We start from the raw sequence: 19,972 nt of genomic DNA on the forward strand, positions 1-19,972 counted from the left end.
GAGTTCTCAGGTTTAATGGAAGCAAATATACTTCATATATCAAAAAGTCAAATCTATAAAATTACTGACCAACTTCAAGGGCCAGTATGTAGTGTTTATATGTCTTTGTTTCATTCTATTTTCGAACTCAGGTGACCATTAAGGCCCATGGGCCTCTTGTTTAAACAAGGGGCCAATGGATCTGAATCGCTACCTGCTCTCTGGTAATCATGGTGTATACTTAACATCATAAGAAAGTCAAAAAGAATATCTATGTATGACCAAGGTAATATTAGGTGTCTAAGACTCTTACTTCTTGATAAGAAGTTGTTAAAAAATTTAGGCCTATTTAACCCCTGCGCCACACCACGGCATAAGCTCACTTGCCCTTTGAGCATGTGAGCTAACTATAGTTAACCTAAACCCCTCCCCAGGGGAAAACTAGAGACCCCAGAGTCATATAATTCACAATTTTTGCATCTTTCTATCTATGAAGAGTATTTGATTCTACTACATCTGTGATTAGAGAAGAAGATTTTTGAAATTTTAGTCAATTTTATCCCTTTTGGTCCCTCCCACAACTCCCTGAGGGGTGGGGACCATATAATTCACAATTTTGAAAATGTCGAAAATATAAATTGTTAACGGACACACCACACACGACGACGGACAAAAGGCAATTAGAATAGGCCACTTGAGACTTTGTCTCTGGTGACCTAAAAAGTTGTGGATTTTTTTTAATCAAGAGAAAAAAACTATTAACAAACGGTCAGTATTAGGTGACTGGCCTCAATAAGTGGGATTCAAACTCGAAACCCAGAGAAAGAAGGCTACTTGTTATAAGTTGGAACATCTTAATCACTAGGCCACTAAACCTGTACAAGCCATGTACACTCAAAAGGTTAGTTTGATGTTTTGCAAAAGGATAAGATGGTGCAAGACTGACAGCTAGATGTCCAACACAATTTTAGAAATGCGAGAATAAGTCAAACTAGTGGAAGGACAACTTCAGGGCACCTGCCTCTTTAATGTTTGGTGTCTTCTGACTATTGGAACAATACAGCATAGTCCTGTAAAGATTTTAGCCTATTTGACCCCTGTGAATGAATATCAAGTTCATTCTTTAGAAACAAATATGGTAGCCCTTCACCCTAGCATGTCACAGGCCCAATATCAGGTCTCTAGCCTCTTAGTTATTCACAAAATTTATTTCAAGATTTTAGCCTATTTGACCCCTGTGACCTTGGATGAAAGTCAAGGTCAATCATTTGAACGAACTTGGTAGTTCTCCATCCAAGCATTTCACAGGCCCAATTTCGAGTCTCTAGGCCTCCTAGTTATTTTCAAGAAGTATCAGCATCCTAGACCTTTTGATTCTTGAGAAAAAGTTGTTAAAAGATTTTGGCCTATTTGACCCCTGTGACCTTGAACAAAGGTCCAGGTCATTAATTTGAACAAACTTGGTAGTCCTTTATCCCAGCATGCTGCAGGCCAAATATTGGTATCCTGGGCTGTTTGGTTCTTGAGAAGAAGTCGTTTAAAGATTTTGGCCTATTTGACCCCTGTGACCTTGAATAAAGATCAAGGTCATTCATTTGAACAAACTTGGTAGTCCTTTATCCCACCAAGCTGCAGGCCAAATATGGGTATACAGGGCCTTTCGGTTCTTGAGAAGAAGTCCTTTAAAGTTTTTAGCCTATTTGACATCTGTGACCTTGAATGAAGGTCAAGGTCATTCATTCGAACAAACGTGGTAGCACTTCATCCCAGCATGCTACTGGCCAAATATCAGTACCCTACGGCTTTCGGTTATTGAGAGGAATTCGTTTGAATGAAAAGTTTACACACGGCGGACGGCGCACGATGGAGGACGGTGCATGATGACAATTGCACAAAGAACAATTGACAACAAGAACAAGTGAGTAAATGATGACAGACATTTTATTAGCAACAATATGACTCTGAATGACATGTTTTCCTACTTGGCACTTAATGGTACTGTCACTTCTCAGGTAACTAGTGGTTACTGTGGAGTTGCCAATTTTCAATGGTATCCAAGGTTATAATAATAATACATTTTCAGAAAAATAAACATAGGAGTATTTCGATGATTAAAATGTTTGGAATATCTTTCCCCTTAATTTTTCTTTGAAGATTTTTTTCTAATAAAAGGTTACCAATTTCATTGATTATTTTGTCTAAGTTTAATGTCTCCTGTGCTCTACCTCAAATGTTAGGGAATTACTCAATCCAAACGAATAAAATTATAAGAGTTTGAAATGTTATTAGCTAGTTATGAAATGCAATATATGAATACATTTTAGTACAACACAATAATGTTTCTTGTACTTAATGATACATACTATGAGTACATCAGCTTTATATCAACTTATTCAATGTTGATGCTCTGTGACATTGCATCAAATAAGAAGTGTACTTGCTAGACTTTATAACAATTTCTAATTAACAATGAGTTTTAATTATGAAATCGCAAAATCAGACCACATCAAAAATAGGCAACAGCACAGTGTAATGTACAACACCACTAACACTATCCTGTGATCAAAGTGTTATGTGAAAGTTTCCATCTTACCTTCTAGATAAAGGTCTGGACAATATGCATCAAGAATAATGTATTTAATGTAATATACAAGTTCATGGATGAATCATAATATTCCAAGCATAAACATTTCTGTTAGACTGGTCACCAGTCTCGAATATCAAAAAACATCACTCAAAATCGGACTGATAATTTTGTCTTATTCAATGATACATGTCTGATTCCAGAGTTTTGAACTAGGGGGAGATAATTTAGTATTAGAACTCTACATGGGAAATGTTATCAATATAACTAATTATCTTAGGGTCTGGTGGCCAGTCTAACATTTTGTATTTCTTCATTTTTCTTGGTCTGAATACAAAATAGAATCAATGATGATATTTAGTATTTTCTCTAAGGTATGATTTTTCTCCACACGTATAAATCCAAATAACTGAAGATCCAATAACATATATCATACACTTCCCTATTTAACCTATAAGTATAAAAGGTCCAAGTGTCTGATTACATTATCAATACAACCCCCTCTACATCAACAGAATGTTCATCGTTTGTAACCTTATGATAGCTAAGTCACATTAATGCACTACATGTACATTCTTCTTATGTTATTTGGAAAAAAAGTAAAAGTATCAAAAAGAGTTTGAATACTATAATAGCTAAGAATATAATTGCTAACTTAACTTTTACTGAAATTAACTTGGGATACAGCTTGATATTGATTTAAGTACCTTCACAACTTAAATAGAGCTTAATCGACTGAAAAGAATTCTCTGGTTTTAGAGACTGTTCATAACCTTCGACCTTTGAACCTGAAAAGCAATCACAGTTACTGCCACACGCTAACATGGTGATAAGTATGAGACACAATAGCTACAAAAATATCTCACTACTATAAACCACTATATCTTCATGTATACTACTGGTATAATTGCGTCTTTGTTAATTTCAACATATTCACCAACACATGAATTTGTGATCGAGAGCTGTCAAGTATATTCCCTTTTTGTAATTACATGAAATATAATCATTTGCGAAAAAATAAACCCATCTAAATCCACTTTTGAACACTCACGATTTGTATATATTGCAAAATAAAGTGGTTTACAGTACATCCCTTGAAATCACCTTAAAAACTGTGTTTCTTGATCTTTATGAAAGATTGATTGAAATGTACTGTTTGAACTTACACATATCATAATGAATGTTTAAGCAGTTAAGACATATCTACAAGAGTAATTTTTATATCAATATGTGTTACATTTTCTGGGAACCATAGTTTTGCCTCGTTAAAAATTAACTGCAAGCAATAAACATACCATTCTCAAGTCTCAAACAATTCTAATCCCAATTTTAAACCTTCTGATCATTATAGCTTGCAATTACATGGAAGGAAGTGATGATAGGTAAATTCATAATAAAGAAAATATATGTACCTAAATGATAATTTTTACGATAAAAAAATCCCAAATCTTCCTACATGCATCTTGATTTGTACAAAACTGGTCCCAGATATGGTCCAGGAAAGTTTTATCTTGAATTGTTTTCTAACCTGTTTTTTATTCCCACAGAATGTGTATCGTACTGGAAGTCCAGATAGCTATTCTGTTTATGATGTGCATTCAGTGATTAAACCAGTTATACTCAGTGAATCCATTACATACATATAAGCATATAATATTCTACATTAAAATCAAGAGATTAAAAATAATGATAATTTAAAAACAAATTTTGTACAGGGTTTGAATTTTTGAGATCAAAATCTATTTTGATTACACAATAAAAAAAAATTAATATTTGTGCTAACATTGCACTGGTAGAATATATTCAACCTAGATAAAATTAATCTCATTTATATTACAATATTTTAATAAACTTAAAGTTGTATGTGCCATATTTTTCATACTCATGAATCAAGATGAGCTTTTACTATGTTATTCATCACCAAAAATTACCAACTTTTTGAAAATTATAGAACTTTCAATGCATAAATTTCAAATTTACGTGTACAAATAAGAGCTGAAAATGATTTTTGGCAGTACAATGATTTTTGGCAGTACTGCCAAAAATCATTATATTTTCATCAATAGTGAACTGTGAAGTGAAATGAGTACATACGATCAGCAATCAAGCCGAATTGTGGTCTACAATTTCATTACACATTTTTACAGTGTTATTAGTAATTGTAAAGTGATTTCTGTCGATATGTTTCCATCTAAGCATACTTAAGGCAAAAAGACAAAATAGCATGTCAATATTTTTGCCCAGTTACGGCACATATCACTTTAAGGTACCCTTAACTGTGATTGCATGTTTACATACAAGTATGGTTTTGAAAATATTCTGCATGATTATTTAAATCGGTTGATCTACAAAACATATATGTGTAGTTTACTGTCTCTTGTTTGCCTAAACAACTTACATATTTCAAAAACATACTTGTATGTAAACATACATTCCTGATCTTGTTATATATAAATATGTAAGTTGTTTAGGCAAACAAGAAACAGTAAACTACGCATATAACAAGATCAGGAATTAAGGAAAGAAAATAAAACCTTGGCTTTGTATCTGTTTATATTCAATGATCTAATGCTTGATTCTCTAGGCACTAAAATTGATTAATATATAAAAACTGAGAAAATCAATACAAATCGGACTCTATAAACACATACAACAAGGAGGTCGGACTCTATAAACAGAAATAATCACTGATTAATAAATGGCAAGAAATAATGGCACAAAGGGAAAGGAATGCAGTGCATGCATTCATCAGTGGGTTTAGTGGATATTGATATTGACAAAAAATCTTTATTGCCATGGAGCAGAAAATCACAGCTATCATAAAAACAGAAAATTCACCCTTACTATAAAAAAGTAAATTGTAGAACCACAAAAACCATGGAAAGAAAACCACCATTGACATAAAATATATTTGCCAGAAAAGCAATCACTGCCATGACTGATGATACCAAACAAACAATTGCCAAGTAAAGGGATACCTTTTGCCATAAAATGGAAATTGCCATGATTGCCAATGTCTTAGTTAAGAAAGATCTTGGGCTAGATTAAAACTAGATTTAAAATAATGTTGGCAATACCTATATAATACTTCATCAATTTCACAGTGGATGGCATACAAAGTGGAAGAGCCTGGTTCTTATCAATTCAATAAAAATAATTTCTTTACTTTTCTATTATCTGATCTAATGACATAATTCATAAAACGATTCTGAAAGATTATTTGAGCATTTAAGCTTGAGCATGTGTGTTTTAAGAAGGTACTACTGTATATCAAACCCTTCAGCGTATGTAGTAAGTGAATGGAGTTGGAAATGTAACTTAATCATGACCATTAATCACCAGATAATCGCCAGCGTTCAGTTTTGTGAGCTCAACATTTCACCACTTTGAATGGTAGCATTGTACATTATTTGTTATAAAGACAGTTTTTTTTTTCTTCTTCCAAAATATTTATTACAGGTTCATGAAGACAACCCACTATTGTTTTTAAGCCATTAACATAATCGGTATGAACTAAGCACCAACATTTGTCATTATATGAGGTTATTAATCCTTACTGCAAATCCCTATCTTTACTGGAAAGGTACAAATTCAGCAAGTCTAATGATATGTCACCATGAATAGACAAAGTCTGAACATTACACAGTGTTGTTATAAAAAGCTTCTGAAACTTGAAGATTGGTTCCTGCCTACACTTGCACTATAGAGTTGAAATTAATTTTGAATGCACTCAGATAAATTACCATGGAATTCCTGCTCTTTAGTGATGATGAATTAGACATATTTCCATTAAGTTACTATTAACATCTGTAAAACTTTAAGGTAGGGATGGCTAAGCAGGTCTCACTATCTATGTGTGCCATGCTTTAAGGTAGGGATGGCTAAGCAGGTCTCACTGTGTGCCATGCTTTAACACTAACAGGACTTTGAGTGACTAGATTTTGGTATGAATAATGTTCATCATAACATCATAATATTGGAGGCAGCTTTTAGATAATCAGGTTAAACATATATATGGAAGATATATATATAGCAACACCGGTGAATATAAAATTGTTTAACTAGACTGAATAAATAATAACAACAACACTGATTAATTACCAGTTCATGTAAACAGAAAAATCCACTAAGAATGATAATAAATATGATACATTTGTTACATATAATCCAAAACCTTATGGTTCCCTCATAAATATTATTGTTTACTCATCCCAAGATTATATATGACACAAATGATTTAATCTACAATAAATCCCACAGTGACCTATTTTCAGAATTCCCCTTGGCTCTGTCAACATATACCGGATACAGGACTTGGGATGCACACATACATAATAATCAAACACTTTATCAACATGTATAGGTATATTGTGTAACATTTAAAATAAAGAGTATAACTTCACCCCACTGTATAGACCAAAATAGAAGGAAGTAGAATTTAGAAACAAGGAAATGTAAGACATTACTCGATCCACTGACACAGTATAGGTCCATTAAATCTGTATGTTTAATCAATCACAGTAATTATTTTAATAAGCACCCAGGTAAAACATTTGTTCTTAACAGGTAAAAGTAATAGGCTTTATAGGATAATAAGTTAATGAAAATAAATGTAATATTTTTTGTAAATTAAGTTTTTACTTTTGGCATCAGAAGTTGAACTGTATCTAAATGCATGCCTTAATTCAGTGTAAATTGTAACTTCCAGTACACTCTTTGTTTCTGGCTTTCTGATTGGCCTATTCATTTTTTTTCATTCCATGATGAACAAAAATAATCCCAGAATGGAGCGGAAACTTGACCTTATCGTGACGTCACAATAGAAACATTGACGATGCGTATTGATTTGGAAAAAATAATCCCTTAGAAAAAATCAATGGAATCATACGTGTAAACGTATTTCATTTTATAAAGTAGCCTGGAAAATTAATTATAAGCATTAAAGTCACTATTTTTTAATTTCATCAGGGTATGAAATAAATTTTGTTTGCTAACTTTTGTGAGAATCTGCCACGCTGAGTCACACAGTTTACAAACAAAATTTCTTTCATACCGCGATGAAATTAAAAAATAGCGACTTCAATGCTTACAGACATCGCGAAAGTTGAAAAAAATGGCCGGACATTCAGACCAGCAAGGACTGTGAGTAAGCCAAACCGAACAAGACTTGCTGGACCGAACATTAATGTGAATTTTTGAAGTAAACATTACTTCCTGCTATTGGTATCCAGGCAGCTGTTTTCATGATTATCTTATGCAGTTTACATTTTTGCCAGCTTCCGCACCTGCATAATACTTCAGACACCAGTTCTACCTACTTCTGGTACTCAATAATTGCCGGACGGTCGGTCCGGAATGCATTTTAAAATAGCCAGTCCGAGACAAATTTTGCCGGACATGTCCGTCGGACCGGCATATTTCGCGATGTCTGTGCTTAAATGAAAAGATACAGAAGCGCAGTCACTAAATTCTAATCTACATTGATAAGTTGTGAACAAATCATTTAAATGTACAAATATTAACATACCAGTACATGCAACTAAAGTATAAGTATCCCCAAGGAAACTGTATCCATAATCTCTATGTACATATGTATATTCTCTGTCAATATTGTGTAGTTGTTAGATAGGAGACAGAATATTCCACAATAACTCAAATGTATCTATGGAAGAAGTTTATCATCATGGCAATTATATAGCATCACATGTCTGAATTAATAAAGATAACAATATTAATAAAACAACAAAATAAGGAATAAACAAAACAAAAATATCATTTATATTGAAGTAGACTTCTTATTTCTGCCATATATAATGTATGCTGTACTACACCTGAGTACAAGTATTGGGTTATGTGACATATTACTGTTATGTGAACAGTTGACATCGTTTTCGTGTTGATTCCAGATAAAGTTTGCCACATTGTGTTAATGTCCGTAGTAAAGACTTACTTTTAATTCATGAAGAATGCCTTACACTCTTGGTATATAATTATTATATTAGTTACCTTAAATCCTATATCTGGTTAACTATGTCATTATTAAATCTCATTGTCTGCATATCATGAGCAAGACATGTGTTTTATTTAAGTTGTTACCTCAAAGTTGGCAAGACAGCAAGTTTTAAGCGAAGTTCACAGGAACATAAAGTGAAAAGTCTGGTCTTAACATGGTCTTTTAGAAAGTTATAAATGTTTAATTTATGTAACACATAGAGTTGTGGAAACCATTCAATTTGATATTTTTTATTTTATGAGATTAAGACAAAACAATTCTTGTCTGTTTGATGATTGTAAGATAAATACATTTTAAATATAATCTGCTATTTTCAGTGACTCTTCCAAAGAAATATTAGGAAATTCCTAAGGGAGAAATGGGTTTTTTCTGTGTGCATGCATTCCAGCATGTACTAGCTATAGTCATCTACATTTGATATCAATCTCAAATATCACAACATACAATATCCATTATTCATTTGATTAAATCATCCGTAGTATTAGTGAGATGTACCATCACACAGAAGGTGGGTTTGGGGATCCTAGTTAATTATTTATGATCACCATATGTATAGCTGACACTACATACCAACATGTGCTTGATACGGTCTAAACCTCAAAGTTAATCTACAGTTACTCTATACCATATTACTAGCTATAGGTGTAAGAATCTGTCTATACAATACAAGGATGTAATGACCATTTTACTACGAAAATATACACAATATCTATGGTGTCTGTATCACAATTAACTTCCTACAATCTGACGATGTACACACAGAGATCTACGATAGTCATTTCACTAGGAATTAGTCAATGGAAACCATTACTGAGAGAACTGTAGGATCTAAGTCTAGTATATATCACTGTTTACAGAATGTGTGTAATAGACAGTTCAATAATATTCCTATATACACCATACCAATCACAACGTTACATCCTATCTAAACATTATACACATTGTAAATGTATACAACTCGTTCACAAAAGCATTACCAACAGGATGCATTAAAAGACTCTTTTATGGTATGACTCATCAACAACTGCATTACATGTATGTATGTATGTATGAAACACATTTGAATGTACGACCAGGCTTACATATTTTTGCATTTTGATGTATTTTTTCCCACATATATGCAATATACCTGGCAGTTGTAATGCAAACTTTAGCAATATATATATATATTGAATCAGCTAAAATGGTTGTAACTCTCAAAATAACTTAAATGTTACATATAGATGTACATGTATTGTCTTCCAACTTTTATTATTAACTAGACTCTACAAGCAGTACCTACTAAAATGAACATTGAGCTTTGTGAGTTGGTGTACATGCTAAGCCCTCCTACAATCACTATATGTACGGGGTACCCAGTAGTACAGAGCGACAACGAAGTCCAACACTGATAGTAATATAGCACCATGAACACTTACATCTCTCATTTGACAAGAATGGAATATATGGCAACAGTGAATAAACATCAAATACAATCATCAATTGTTACAAAATTATAATTTATATATCATAACATTTAGATTTCAGATTTCTATTTATATCTAGACTAAGCAAAATTTCTCAAATTCAAATATGTTTCAACATAAATTAATTGTACTTTTTTTTTTTTTAATTTTGATAAAATAAACTTGAAACACAAGTAAATTGTCAGTTGACTTTTTTTATTATATTTATTTATTTTAAATCTATTTAGCAGACCTACCCTTATAAATGTAGCCTAATTATGTTGGACAAAAGGATCGGGATACTCAAGTTAAGTTGCAAAATGTTTCTTATAGCACAAATCTGCCAACCACATTATTCAGTTACATGGAAACTATATTGGGCAATGTTTTGTTAAGCAGAATAATTCTTGTATGTAATTTCACTATGCTTATTAGATGAAACACGGTATCAGTAATTAATGAGACAGACAATCAATTAATGTTCTAAATCATACTCATCAAGACAATGAAATTGAATCTTCATAAAAGCTTCATGGTACAGTAAAGATATATCTTAAATCTTACAAGATACCTTCAATTAAATGCATAAGCATATCACTTTTAATTTGACATAGAGCAATAAATTAAGGATACAAATATATACAGAAAAATAGGATATTGCACAATTTTGCATACCTACATATAACATATAGGTTAATGCTGATTCTCTTGTGAAGACCACACACTCTAACTAGTAGGCTCCACACCATTTGGAGTGAAAGTTGTAAATGTTGGCACCTCAAGGTCATCCAGATTGGGGTATACAAATGTTCTCTGTAGGAAAGAATAGGAAGAATAGGTTACAGATACAATTTTGCATTGAATTTAATACATATGATGATGATAATGAGATGATGATAATGGTATGATGATGATGAAGATGATGAAGAAGATAATGGATATGATAATGATGTTTATAGGGGTGTATGTTGTTGTTGTTTTTTTCTTTTTTCTTTTTTGGGGGGTGGGGGGGGGTGGGGGGGGGGTGGGGGTGGATGTGGCTGTGGCACAGGTATGTTTGGCTAGGCAATTGGGTGCCGTAGATCGTGAGTTCAAGGCCCAGATAGGGCACAAGTCAATAAATTGGTATCCTTTGCTGAATTTTATTTTATACAGCCAGGGTTATGTAAAGGCCTGCCAGATTTGTTGGTGGACGAAAGCCGGAGTACCCAGAGAAAAACCACCGACCAGCGGTCAGTTCTAGGCAACTGCCCAACATGGGATTCGAACCCGCATCCCTGAGGTGGAGGGCTTGTGGTAAAATATTTCTGGACATCTTAACCACTCGGCCTCCATGTTTCTTTGATGTGTTATTATTACTTAAAACACAATGTATCATATGTATTATGTGTTGTTGATCTAAAGAATTAATTTGAATTTCCTGTTGAAATTGTACTTCGTTGATGATATTATAAACAAGTACAATGTCATACCAGTATTTGTATTTACATATGAATAAATTGAAATGTAAATTTTCTACATTTAATATTGTTTCATAAAAAGCTAAACTGAAATTTTATTGAAAATACATTGACGTTTTTCTGATGAAAAATTCACAACACATTTGATCTATATATTATATACAGCAGAATTGTATTTCAGCTAAATATCAGAATGCTTTAGAACATTGCATCTGATAGCTTATTTTATTATTTATAACATTGACTTTTAAAATGGCAATTTGCATGTAAAACAGTAGCAAAATCAATATGCCAAACACAGCAGCAGATTGCACTGATCAGATTCTTATTATGATAGGTTATATGCATGTATTTCAGTGTGAAGTTGAGCCGATCATTTCAAACCAAATTTCTAAATTATTCATATCCTATCATTCCATAACCTTTTACAATCATACAAGAGGCCAAATAGACCTGAATCGTTCATCTATTTATCTGTGGGAGTGAGTTTATGAAAAGATGTACAAAAGTTGTGGTTAAAAATAATAATTTAGTATTTAATCATACCCAAGTGACATTAAATGAAGATCATGGGCTTTTTAGAGGGAAATCTCAACCAGAGGGGTAAGATTTTAAGTTGTCAATGACAAGGTGTAAAACAGCCCAATAGACCTCTTGAAATTCTCAATATCATGTGTTTACTCCCTTTGGTTGTCCACACAATGTACAACACTGATAATCCTATTTCAATACAGAAATCAATGTCAGTTTTTATGGATAACAGCATTTGCCTGGCCACAAAATAGGCCACTTGATTCTCAAAATGCTGCATTGTCTCCTTAAAATAATTGTCCATATCCATTATATCAACTATACTACTAAATCATTTTAGAAATCAATGACAATTGTTACATATAACAGCATATCACAACTTAAATCAAAATAGGTGACACAGAAGCTAGGGTTGATTCCATAAGCACCCCTCCTCCCCTCTCTATTGAGAGGTGAACTAAAGATGTATTGAATCTTACCTGGAACTCTGTGGACAATTTTTTCTCTATCCACTCTGTTATGTGCGTGATGGTCAGTTCCCTCGTTCCAACTTTTGGTTTGGCAACAAGGTGTAGCTTGGGATTGCCTCTGAATCCATACCTAAGACAAAATAAAGGTTTTACAATTCAGTTTCACATGATTATTTATAAAGCAGTTTTAAACCTATCTATAATCTTCACTGCCACCAGAACAAAATCAAAATTCTATTCAATATATGAGAAAAATCCAAAAGGAATATCTTTTCGGGCAGAAATTATTAATGATTTTTAGATCTATCATCTTTAAGATAATTTGAAAATAAAAGAAGCTCAAAACTTTTCAATGGTGGTAAACATGTAAATCATGTAATTTTTGTATTGGTAATTAAAGAAAACTACCTTCTGGTCTTGTATGGAACACACAAAACTTAACTTAGACATCACTAAAACCTTGAAATTGTCCAAAGATTTCAAGAACTATATATAAAGGAATAAATCAGAGTGCAAACAAAAATACAAACTGTGAACTTGATCTTCATCTAAAATATCTTGCACTTATGATTTTATAATTTTGTGAAGTTTGATAAAAATCGGCAAAGAAAACATAATGAAAATGTTTATAACCTAACTACAGAGATTCAAAAATATGTATTTGATTATTGATCAATACACATAATATGCATTGGCGCCCATTGATTTTACAGGCTGGAGACACAGAGAAGATTGTAATTCTGTATGTACAGTATAGTTTGTCAAAGCTAGCCCTTGTCCAATCTGGATTCCTGTGTATGACATAGTCCTTAATTAAAACCTGTATAATCTGGAAACCTGGCTATACCAGCCAAATATGCTGGTTTCTGTGCCACATGGTTTAGACAAGTCACACCTTAGTATTATTTACTTACCAGAGTCTATCAGTAGGAGGAGGAGGAATGTTAACAGCCATGGTCCCAGATAATATCCGAACTTCAACTGTCAGCTCTATTGGCGTATTAGAAACCTCTTCCATCTTCTTCTTGATGTACTTGATCTCTGTAGCACTTTGGAAGTATTTGGACTGTGTGATCTTACCCAGATAGCCCATGATCTTTTTGCTGGCTTTTCCACCTCGAGCACTGAAGTAAAAGTAAAAGATACAATTAATACCACTACAACGTTTTTTGTTAATCCTAAAGTAATTAATACTGTACTTAAAATTATCATTTTATCCTAAATTATTAAGATACTTATATGAATAAGAGAGCAAAAATGTGCCATTAAAAACTGCATATAAAGGAGTAGATATGATAGGACCAGTATTTGGTCTTAATTTTTCAGGCCGAAAAATAATAACTCTGATCCACATCAATTTCACATCAATAAATACTCTCATACTTGCCATTCATCAAAACATAACTTTTTATAACCATGTACACGATGTGCTCTACCTATGACGTCATCAAACTGATGATTTTCCTCTTCTTGCCAAATTTTGCTCAAAACTCATCATCTTTAGGTTCAAAAAGGCTTGAAATGGATTTGGCCCCCACCTTGGAGCAACTTTATATTTTGCATGGATATGCGTAAATACACGATACACAACGTGTGAAAATCTCTTTCTGCTCCACGAAGGCGGCCACATTCATTTTTAGAGAAAACCACTCAAAAGTATGATTTTTCAAGGATTTTTGTGAAAAATGGCGGGAAAGTGCATGTTGATGACGTCATAGTGAACATAATTGGCACATGCGGGATATTTTCGGGATGTAATGTGTTAGCAAATGTATTCAATTGTTATATGGCAAAATATGTTGTTCTTTACTGGAGAATTAATTTTGCCGCCATATTCGAGTCTTAACATACCTTATCCTTTACTTCACATGTTGTGACCAATGCTAGCGCTATTATGGATAAGTTAGAGTGTTGAAAAAAATATACATGAAGACATGACCATGGAAACTTTGCTCACAGACCTGTTAAGGTGTCATCCAAACAGCATTAACTACAGAACCTGTTTTGACATGATACCTACCCATCTTCAGCACTGGGAGAGTAAACATCCTCTTCTTCATCACTAGATGATTCAGCGCTGTCCTCTTCATTTTCATCTGTAATGGCTGACCTGAAAATAGTGATGAAATTCTGGAATTTCTTAAATTTTACTTTTTAATGCATTCACAGTCAACCCAACCTCTGATTTTGATGTCAAATAATGAAAACAGAAAATGAAAATTGAGAGGTAAAATACATTTGCACACGAGTAAATCCTTTATTCAATGTGAATGAACTTACTTTTTGGTTGTTTCTGTCTCCTGCTTATCTACAGGTGTCTTTTTCAGTCTCATAAGGTTCACTTTGGTCTCTATTGTCATTTGAAAGCCCCCTTCATAATTGATGTCTACATCCACCCAGAATCCTTGCTCGTCAAAGTATGGTCTTGCTCCACGACGTAAGTTGGGCACCTCATTTCCAAGGTCAATATTTGTAATTTTTAGCTCCTCTATGAAGTAAGGAATCTAAAAAAAGAACATATATATATGTGTAAATATAACTCCTCTATATGAAAAAAGACTCTACAAAATAAGCACATGCAATATTACCAGCTACTAAAACTATCAAAATTTATCTGAAAATGTTGTTGGTTCACCTGAATTTAACTTTAATCAAAGTATATTTTATAAAGCTTTGAGCACAAAACAACAAGCTTAGGCTCAATATTAACAAACTTGAAAATACATTATACCCATGAAATTGGGGAATCTGCTTTTTTTTCACCTTTGAATTATTTGCGACGATCATGTATAAATTTAAAAAGGACAAATGGAAAAAATGGAAAAGAGGCCTAATGTTACAAGACATCTACAGTACAACATTACCTTATCTTCTCTCCCTATAGCTAATTAACGTATTACTGTAACCTATGAATTAGATTTGTCAAACTATTCTAAAATCAGCCATATAGTAAAACTTGACTTTTATAGGAATCAAATTTGAAGGTTACATCATTAACAATGGTATATATGTTCATTGTAAAACATTTCTTCTCATAAAAAACTCACATTTATGAAAAAAAAACTCACATGTATTTTACTTAGTTTCCTCTGCAGCTTATCCAGAACTTTATCTATGAAATATTGCTCATGAAGGAAGTCCCAGAAAATTCTATTGATGAGGGCATTTAGCCAGAGGATGCTAAAATCACAGTCTATGGGACTGACATATTCAGGAGTCCCTTTCTTCACATGAGTTGGGCTAGTCTGGGAGTCTTTCACCTCCTTCGGCATCACCCTACCCATGAAACGAATAAAGTCTTCCATGCTAGATTTTCTAGACACAGGGGCACTCTCCATCTCCTTCGTCGGTGATGATGATCCTGATGAAGTTGAATCAGTCGACCCCTGTCTCTTGTTCTGATGAACACCTTCTGTGCTGTTGTTCCTGCTGTGATGCTGGGACGATGACTTTTTAATGCACTTACGGATGAGACCCAGATGACTAGGAAGAGGCTTGGCTGCAGCAGCTGCACTAAGACGTTTGTACCAGTCCTCTTTCTCCCTACAAGTCCTAGCAAACAGGAATACAATCCCATTTCCACAGGTTTGTTCAGTTACTATTTCAAATCCCGAATCAGAGTCTGGGGTCTCCGCAAGCTTTTGCTCATTTGCCATAGCATGGTGTTTTGGGTCAGTATTTGCTAAAGCTATACAGATTGGATACTTTTTACTCCAAATACGCTTTTTCACCAATCCTGGAGGCAACAAAAATACATTGCTACCTTCTAAGTTGTAATGTCTCTGATGAATGAACTGGGGAGTCTGAATCGGAGGTTCATCCCACATTGAACGTCTCCCAATGTTTGTCTTTGGACGTCGTAGACGTAAAACTGAATTTTCTAGGTCCACATAAATTGAATGGGTTTGGTTGATGTGATATTTTTCTGGATTGTAATTTGGAATTTCATTCATCCATCCCTACAACAACAAGATTGATAAGAATTAACATATATTATAATTGCATTTAAGCAATTTAAATAAAGTAAGTAAGTAAGAATTCCCTAGCCACATTTAAAATCTTAAGTCTAAAAGTAAAACTAAGACATAAGTAAGTAAATACAAAGATTTACATACTGTAAATCACTTATATCTTGTGAGTACTTAATATCACAAACTTATCTCTTAAGACTTATTCGCGAATACATAATTTCGCGATTTAAAACCCTGAAGTGTATTTAATTTGCGAATAATGCAGTCGTTAACAGATCGACGAACATTCAAATGTGATCGCCATTTTTGTTAATGAGTCCGATCACGTGACGATGAAAGAAAGGTCATAAGAATCCTGTTGTTCAATGTGCAGTGATATTTCAAGGGTGAAGTGAGTTGTTTTCATTACAATAGACCGTGTGTAAACCGAGGACTAACTCCAGTTTTTATGAAAACTGTTTATAAAAACTGTAGCCATTTATCAATGACCAGCCCACTGAGAGTTGTAATCATTAATTAACTCCAATTTGTTGATGCAAAGAACAGTGTTATTTGCAATAATTAACTTTGAAAGTCTGAATGAAATAAATATTTTGCATTATCTAAATGTTTATGTACCCCCCCCCCCCCCAATAGTGTAAGTGATCGATATTTTCTGTGAAATTTTGAAATATAAGTGATTTACAGTACTCCAAATTACAGCTGAATTAAGCTTCAAAATTTAGAGAGAAAAATGCTTTTCATAGAGAGCCATTTTTACATTTCTACTAAATGAAAAGTTAAACAAATTGTTTTCATCATAATCCCAACAAAATAATGTAAACCTTGTAAACCCCATCCTCTGTGACAGTATCTTTCATTTCTGGAACAACCATAGGGGGTAGCTTGCTGACAGGAGTTCTTTCAATTGGAGGCTTAGGAGCAGGAGGTTTGTTTACCCACAGGTAAACAGCCCATCCAGCAGTGGCAAGAAATACTCCCATCAACATTCCAGACAGATATGACGGTAGAGGCAAGATCCAATAGAGAAATATGAAAATGCTTCCTGCTGTTAATTTTCTCACTGGAACAGCTGTTAAGTCAGACATGTTCACTTGTGGAGATTTCCGTTTGGGTTTCTCAGTGGTATCATGGATATCTGAATCCAAAGAATTGTTTGAAGTCATATCCATATCAGATGCATCAAAAAACTCTGTATTTGCACTTTGTACTTCATCAATATCCTGCTCATTGATATTGTCTACTGAATCATTCTTTGTCATCAACTTTGACATTGATACCGGCGTTCCAGTAGGAGAATTTGATGTCTTAGGACTTTTGGTCTTTATTACTTTCTTTGAACTGCTGTAGTTACGATGACGAAGTTCATTGGATTGCACCTTTGGATCCGATAAAACATCATTTGCTTCTGTTTTGTAAAAGTCTTCAACTAAATGAAACTCAGCATCTGTGTCAGCAGGCATCTCCTCGGGAGTTGGAGGTAGCCGATGTGACCTTACCAAAACTTTCTTGTCAGGTTCATTCTTGATCAGTTCATCTGAATTGCCATTTTTGGCTGTTTCAATGACCAACTTTTCTTCACCGCTGTCAGATACTTGGATTTCTAATCGCTTAACATCTTGTTTTAAAATTAGGTTATTTTGATCAACCATATCCTCAGGCTTTTGATCGGAATCTGCATCCACTGGAGAATTGATTTCTGCTGAAAGTTCTTCCAATTTTTTTACTAATTTATCCTTAAGTCCCGAAGATATATCAACAAAGTTTTGTTTTATTCTGGAAACATTACTTGATGCCTTGTCATCATCCAACGACCTTGACCTTTGATTGAGACCAAGAGTTTTTGATTCACTTTGAGGAGTTGTAGTTTTTACTGGTGTTGATTCCTTTGACTTGTCACCTTTTGATGCATTCACATCTGCCTTGTTCTTGTCCAACTTCTTGTCAAACTCTCCTGTCAAAATCGTAAGATCTTCTTCATCTTCTTCATCTTCCTCTAATAGCTTGAAGCTTTTTTTGATGGAATTATTTGATGCTGACCTTCTTGTTAAGCTCTTTGGAGCTGGTGGTCTTGGTGGTGGGGCAGAATCTCTTTTCAGTGACATTTTCTGGAGTTAAGCTTTATATATATGTGCTTAACTGATGATCCTGCAAAATACAGCAGAAATCAACTATAAATATCTTGACTTTCAAAGAATCAATAAGCTATTTATTTTCATATTATTTACAGATTCTTCGTGAGCATATATTATTTTGGTTGAAATAATTATCAAAATGAAAAAAAAGAAAAAAGAGGGGATCTCTGATCTCTATGTAACTAAGCAGTTTATTTTGGCTATGAAAAACTCTGTTTAATGCATGCATACAATAACACATGCAAAGCAAACATTCAAAATAATAGGCAAGCATCTACTTCAACTGACACTCTCCAATAGTCTTTCTTTCATCACATCATAATCCAATCTGCTTCCAATGTAAACATCCTTTCTATAGATTCATTCTGAGAACAGCTGACACCAGCTGTTCTCGCATCTCTCCACTATTAACTTCTTATCTTGCATAAAGTAATAATTATATATCTAAACAAAAACAAAAAAGAAGGTCTGGGGACATAGAAAGAAGATGAAGTAGATATTTCAGTCTAAAAGTATTTTGGTTTTATTGAAGATTTATATTCATCTGTCAATCATATATATTGATATCATATTTATCTAATGTCAATTTTTATTACTCTTTTTATTGCAAGATTTTTTGATGGCTAAAATATCTTCATTTTTGGAGGCGTTTGCCTGACTAAATTCTCAACTTTACAATCTTCATTTGATGTGACTACCTGAAATACGACTTGTTATAAAAGTTGATTGCAGATTTGTCGTTGAATCCAATGTCATGTTTTATTGCTTATTGTTTAAAAAATCAGTTTATGATGAAACGACATATTAACAACAGTTAAAATCTAATTTCAAAATAATAAACAGATCAATGGTTTCCAAAAACACATGCATTCATAAATTATGAAGCTAAAGTTGTGTAATTGCAGACAATAATTAAATAACAGCAGAATGGTTATATTTTCCACATGGTCACACTACATCAGACTCAGTCATGCATCTTTATCAATAACATACATGTAGCTGTGACAATAGATCTGCAACATCGGTGAGCAACAGATGTGTAGATGTGCTTTATCATACAAATGACAGATGAACGAAGACACTTGTTGTTTTGACCACCTGTCAAATATACGCATTTACAGTTTTCGGCTATTTCAAGCCATCAAACATTTACATTAAGTTAAAACATGAAGATTGCATACATGATGATCAATACTATGTATTGTTATTTGTTGAATCGTATAAATAAACGAAATATAGCTATTTTTACCTCACATGAGAATTTTCTACTTGCAGTCTGCTATTCACTTCCTGTTTATATTCCATCAAGCAGTGAATGCATTTTGACCAATCGACGATTAATACGTAATTTTCTAACGCCACATATAAATAAAATACGGTTACA

At 33.4% G+C, this 19,972-nt stretch overlaps 1 protein-coding gene across 1 annotated transcript; it reads right to left on the reverse strand.

Moving 5' to 3' along the window:
• Window positions 1-5,210: 5,210 nt before the first annotated feature.
• LOC138322906 (testis-expressed protein 2-like) lies at window positions 5,211-19,894 on the reverse strand. The gene is made up of 8 exons (XM_069267124.1): window positions 19,838-19,894; window positions 17,278-18,601; window positions 15,551-16,441; window positions 14,763-14,986; window positions 14,503-14,592; window positions 13,397-13,606; window positions 12,492-12,612; window positions 5,211-10,834 (listed from the first exon to the last, which is right to left on the reverse strand). Exons 2-8 carry the CDS (start codon window positions 18,556-18,558, stop codon window positions 10,748-10,750), a joined length of 2,904 nt encoding a protein of 967 aa, XP_069123225.1. The 5' UTR covers window positions 18,559-18,601; window positions 19,838-19,894; the 3' UTR covers window positions 5,211-10,747.
• Window positions 19,895-19,972: the final 78 nt, after the last annotated feature.

The sequence above is a fragment of the Argopecten irradians genome, chromosome 5 (assembly GCF_041381155.1).
Source record: "Argopecten irradians isolate NY chromosome 5, Ai_NY, whole genome shotgun sequence".
Lineage (NCBI taxonomy): Eukaryota > Metazoa > Mollusca > Bivalvia > Pectinida > Pectinidae > Argopecten > Argopecten irradians.

Excerpts from the sequence above, each read along its gene's own strand:
- LOC138322906 (XM_069267124.1), bottom strand. The coding sequence starts at position 18,558 with ATGTCACTGAAAAGAGATTCTGCCCCACCACCAAGACCACCAGCTCCA. Across the intron at positions 16,442-17,277 it reads CAGAGGATGGGGTTTACAAG|GGATGGATGAATGAAATTCC; the intron begins GTTTACATTATT and ends TTGTTGTTGTAG. Across the intron at positions 12,613-13,396 it reads CCTCCTACTGATAGACTCTG|GTATGGATTCAGAGGCAATC; the intron begins GTAAGTAAATAA and ends ATTTTGTCTTAG.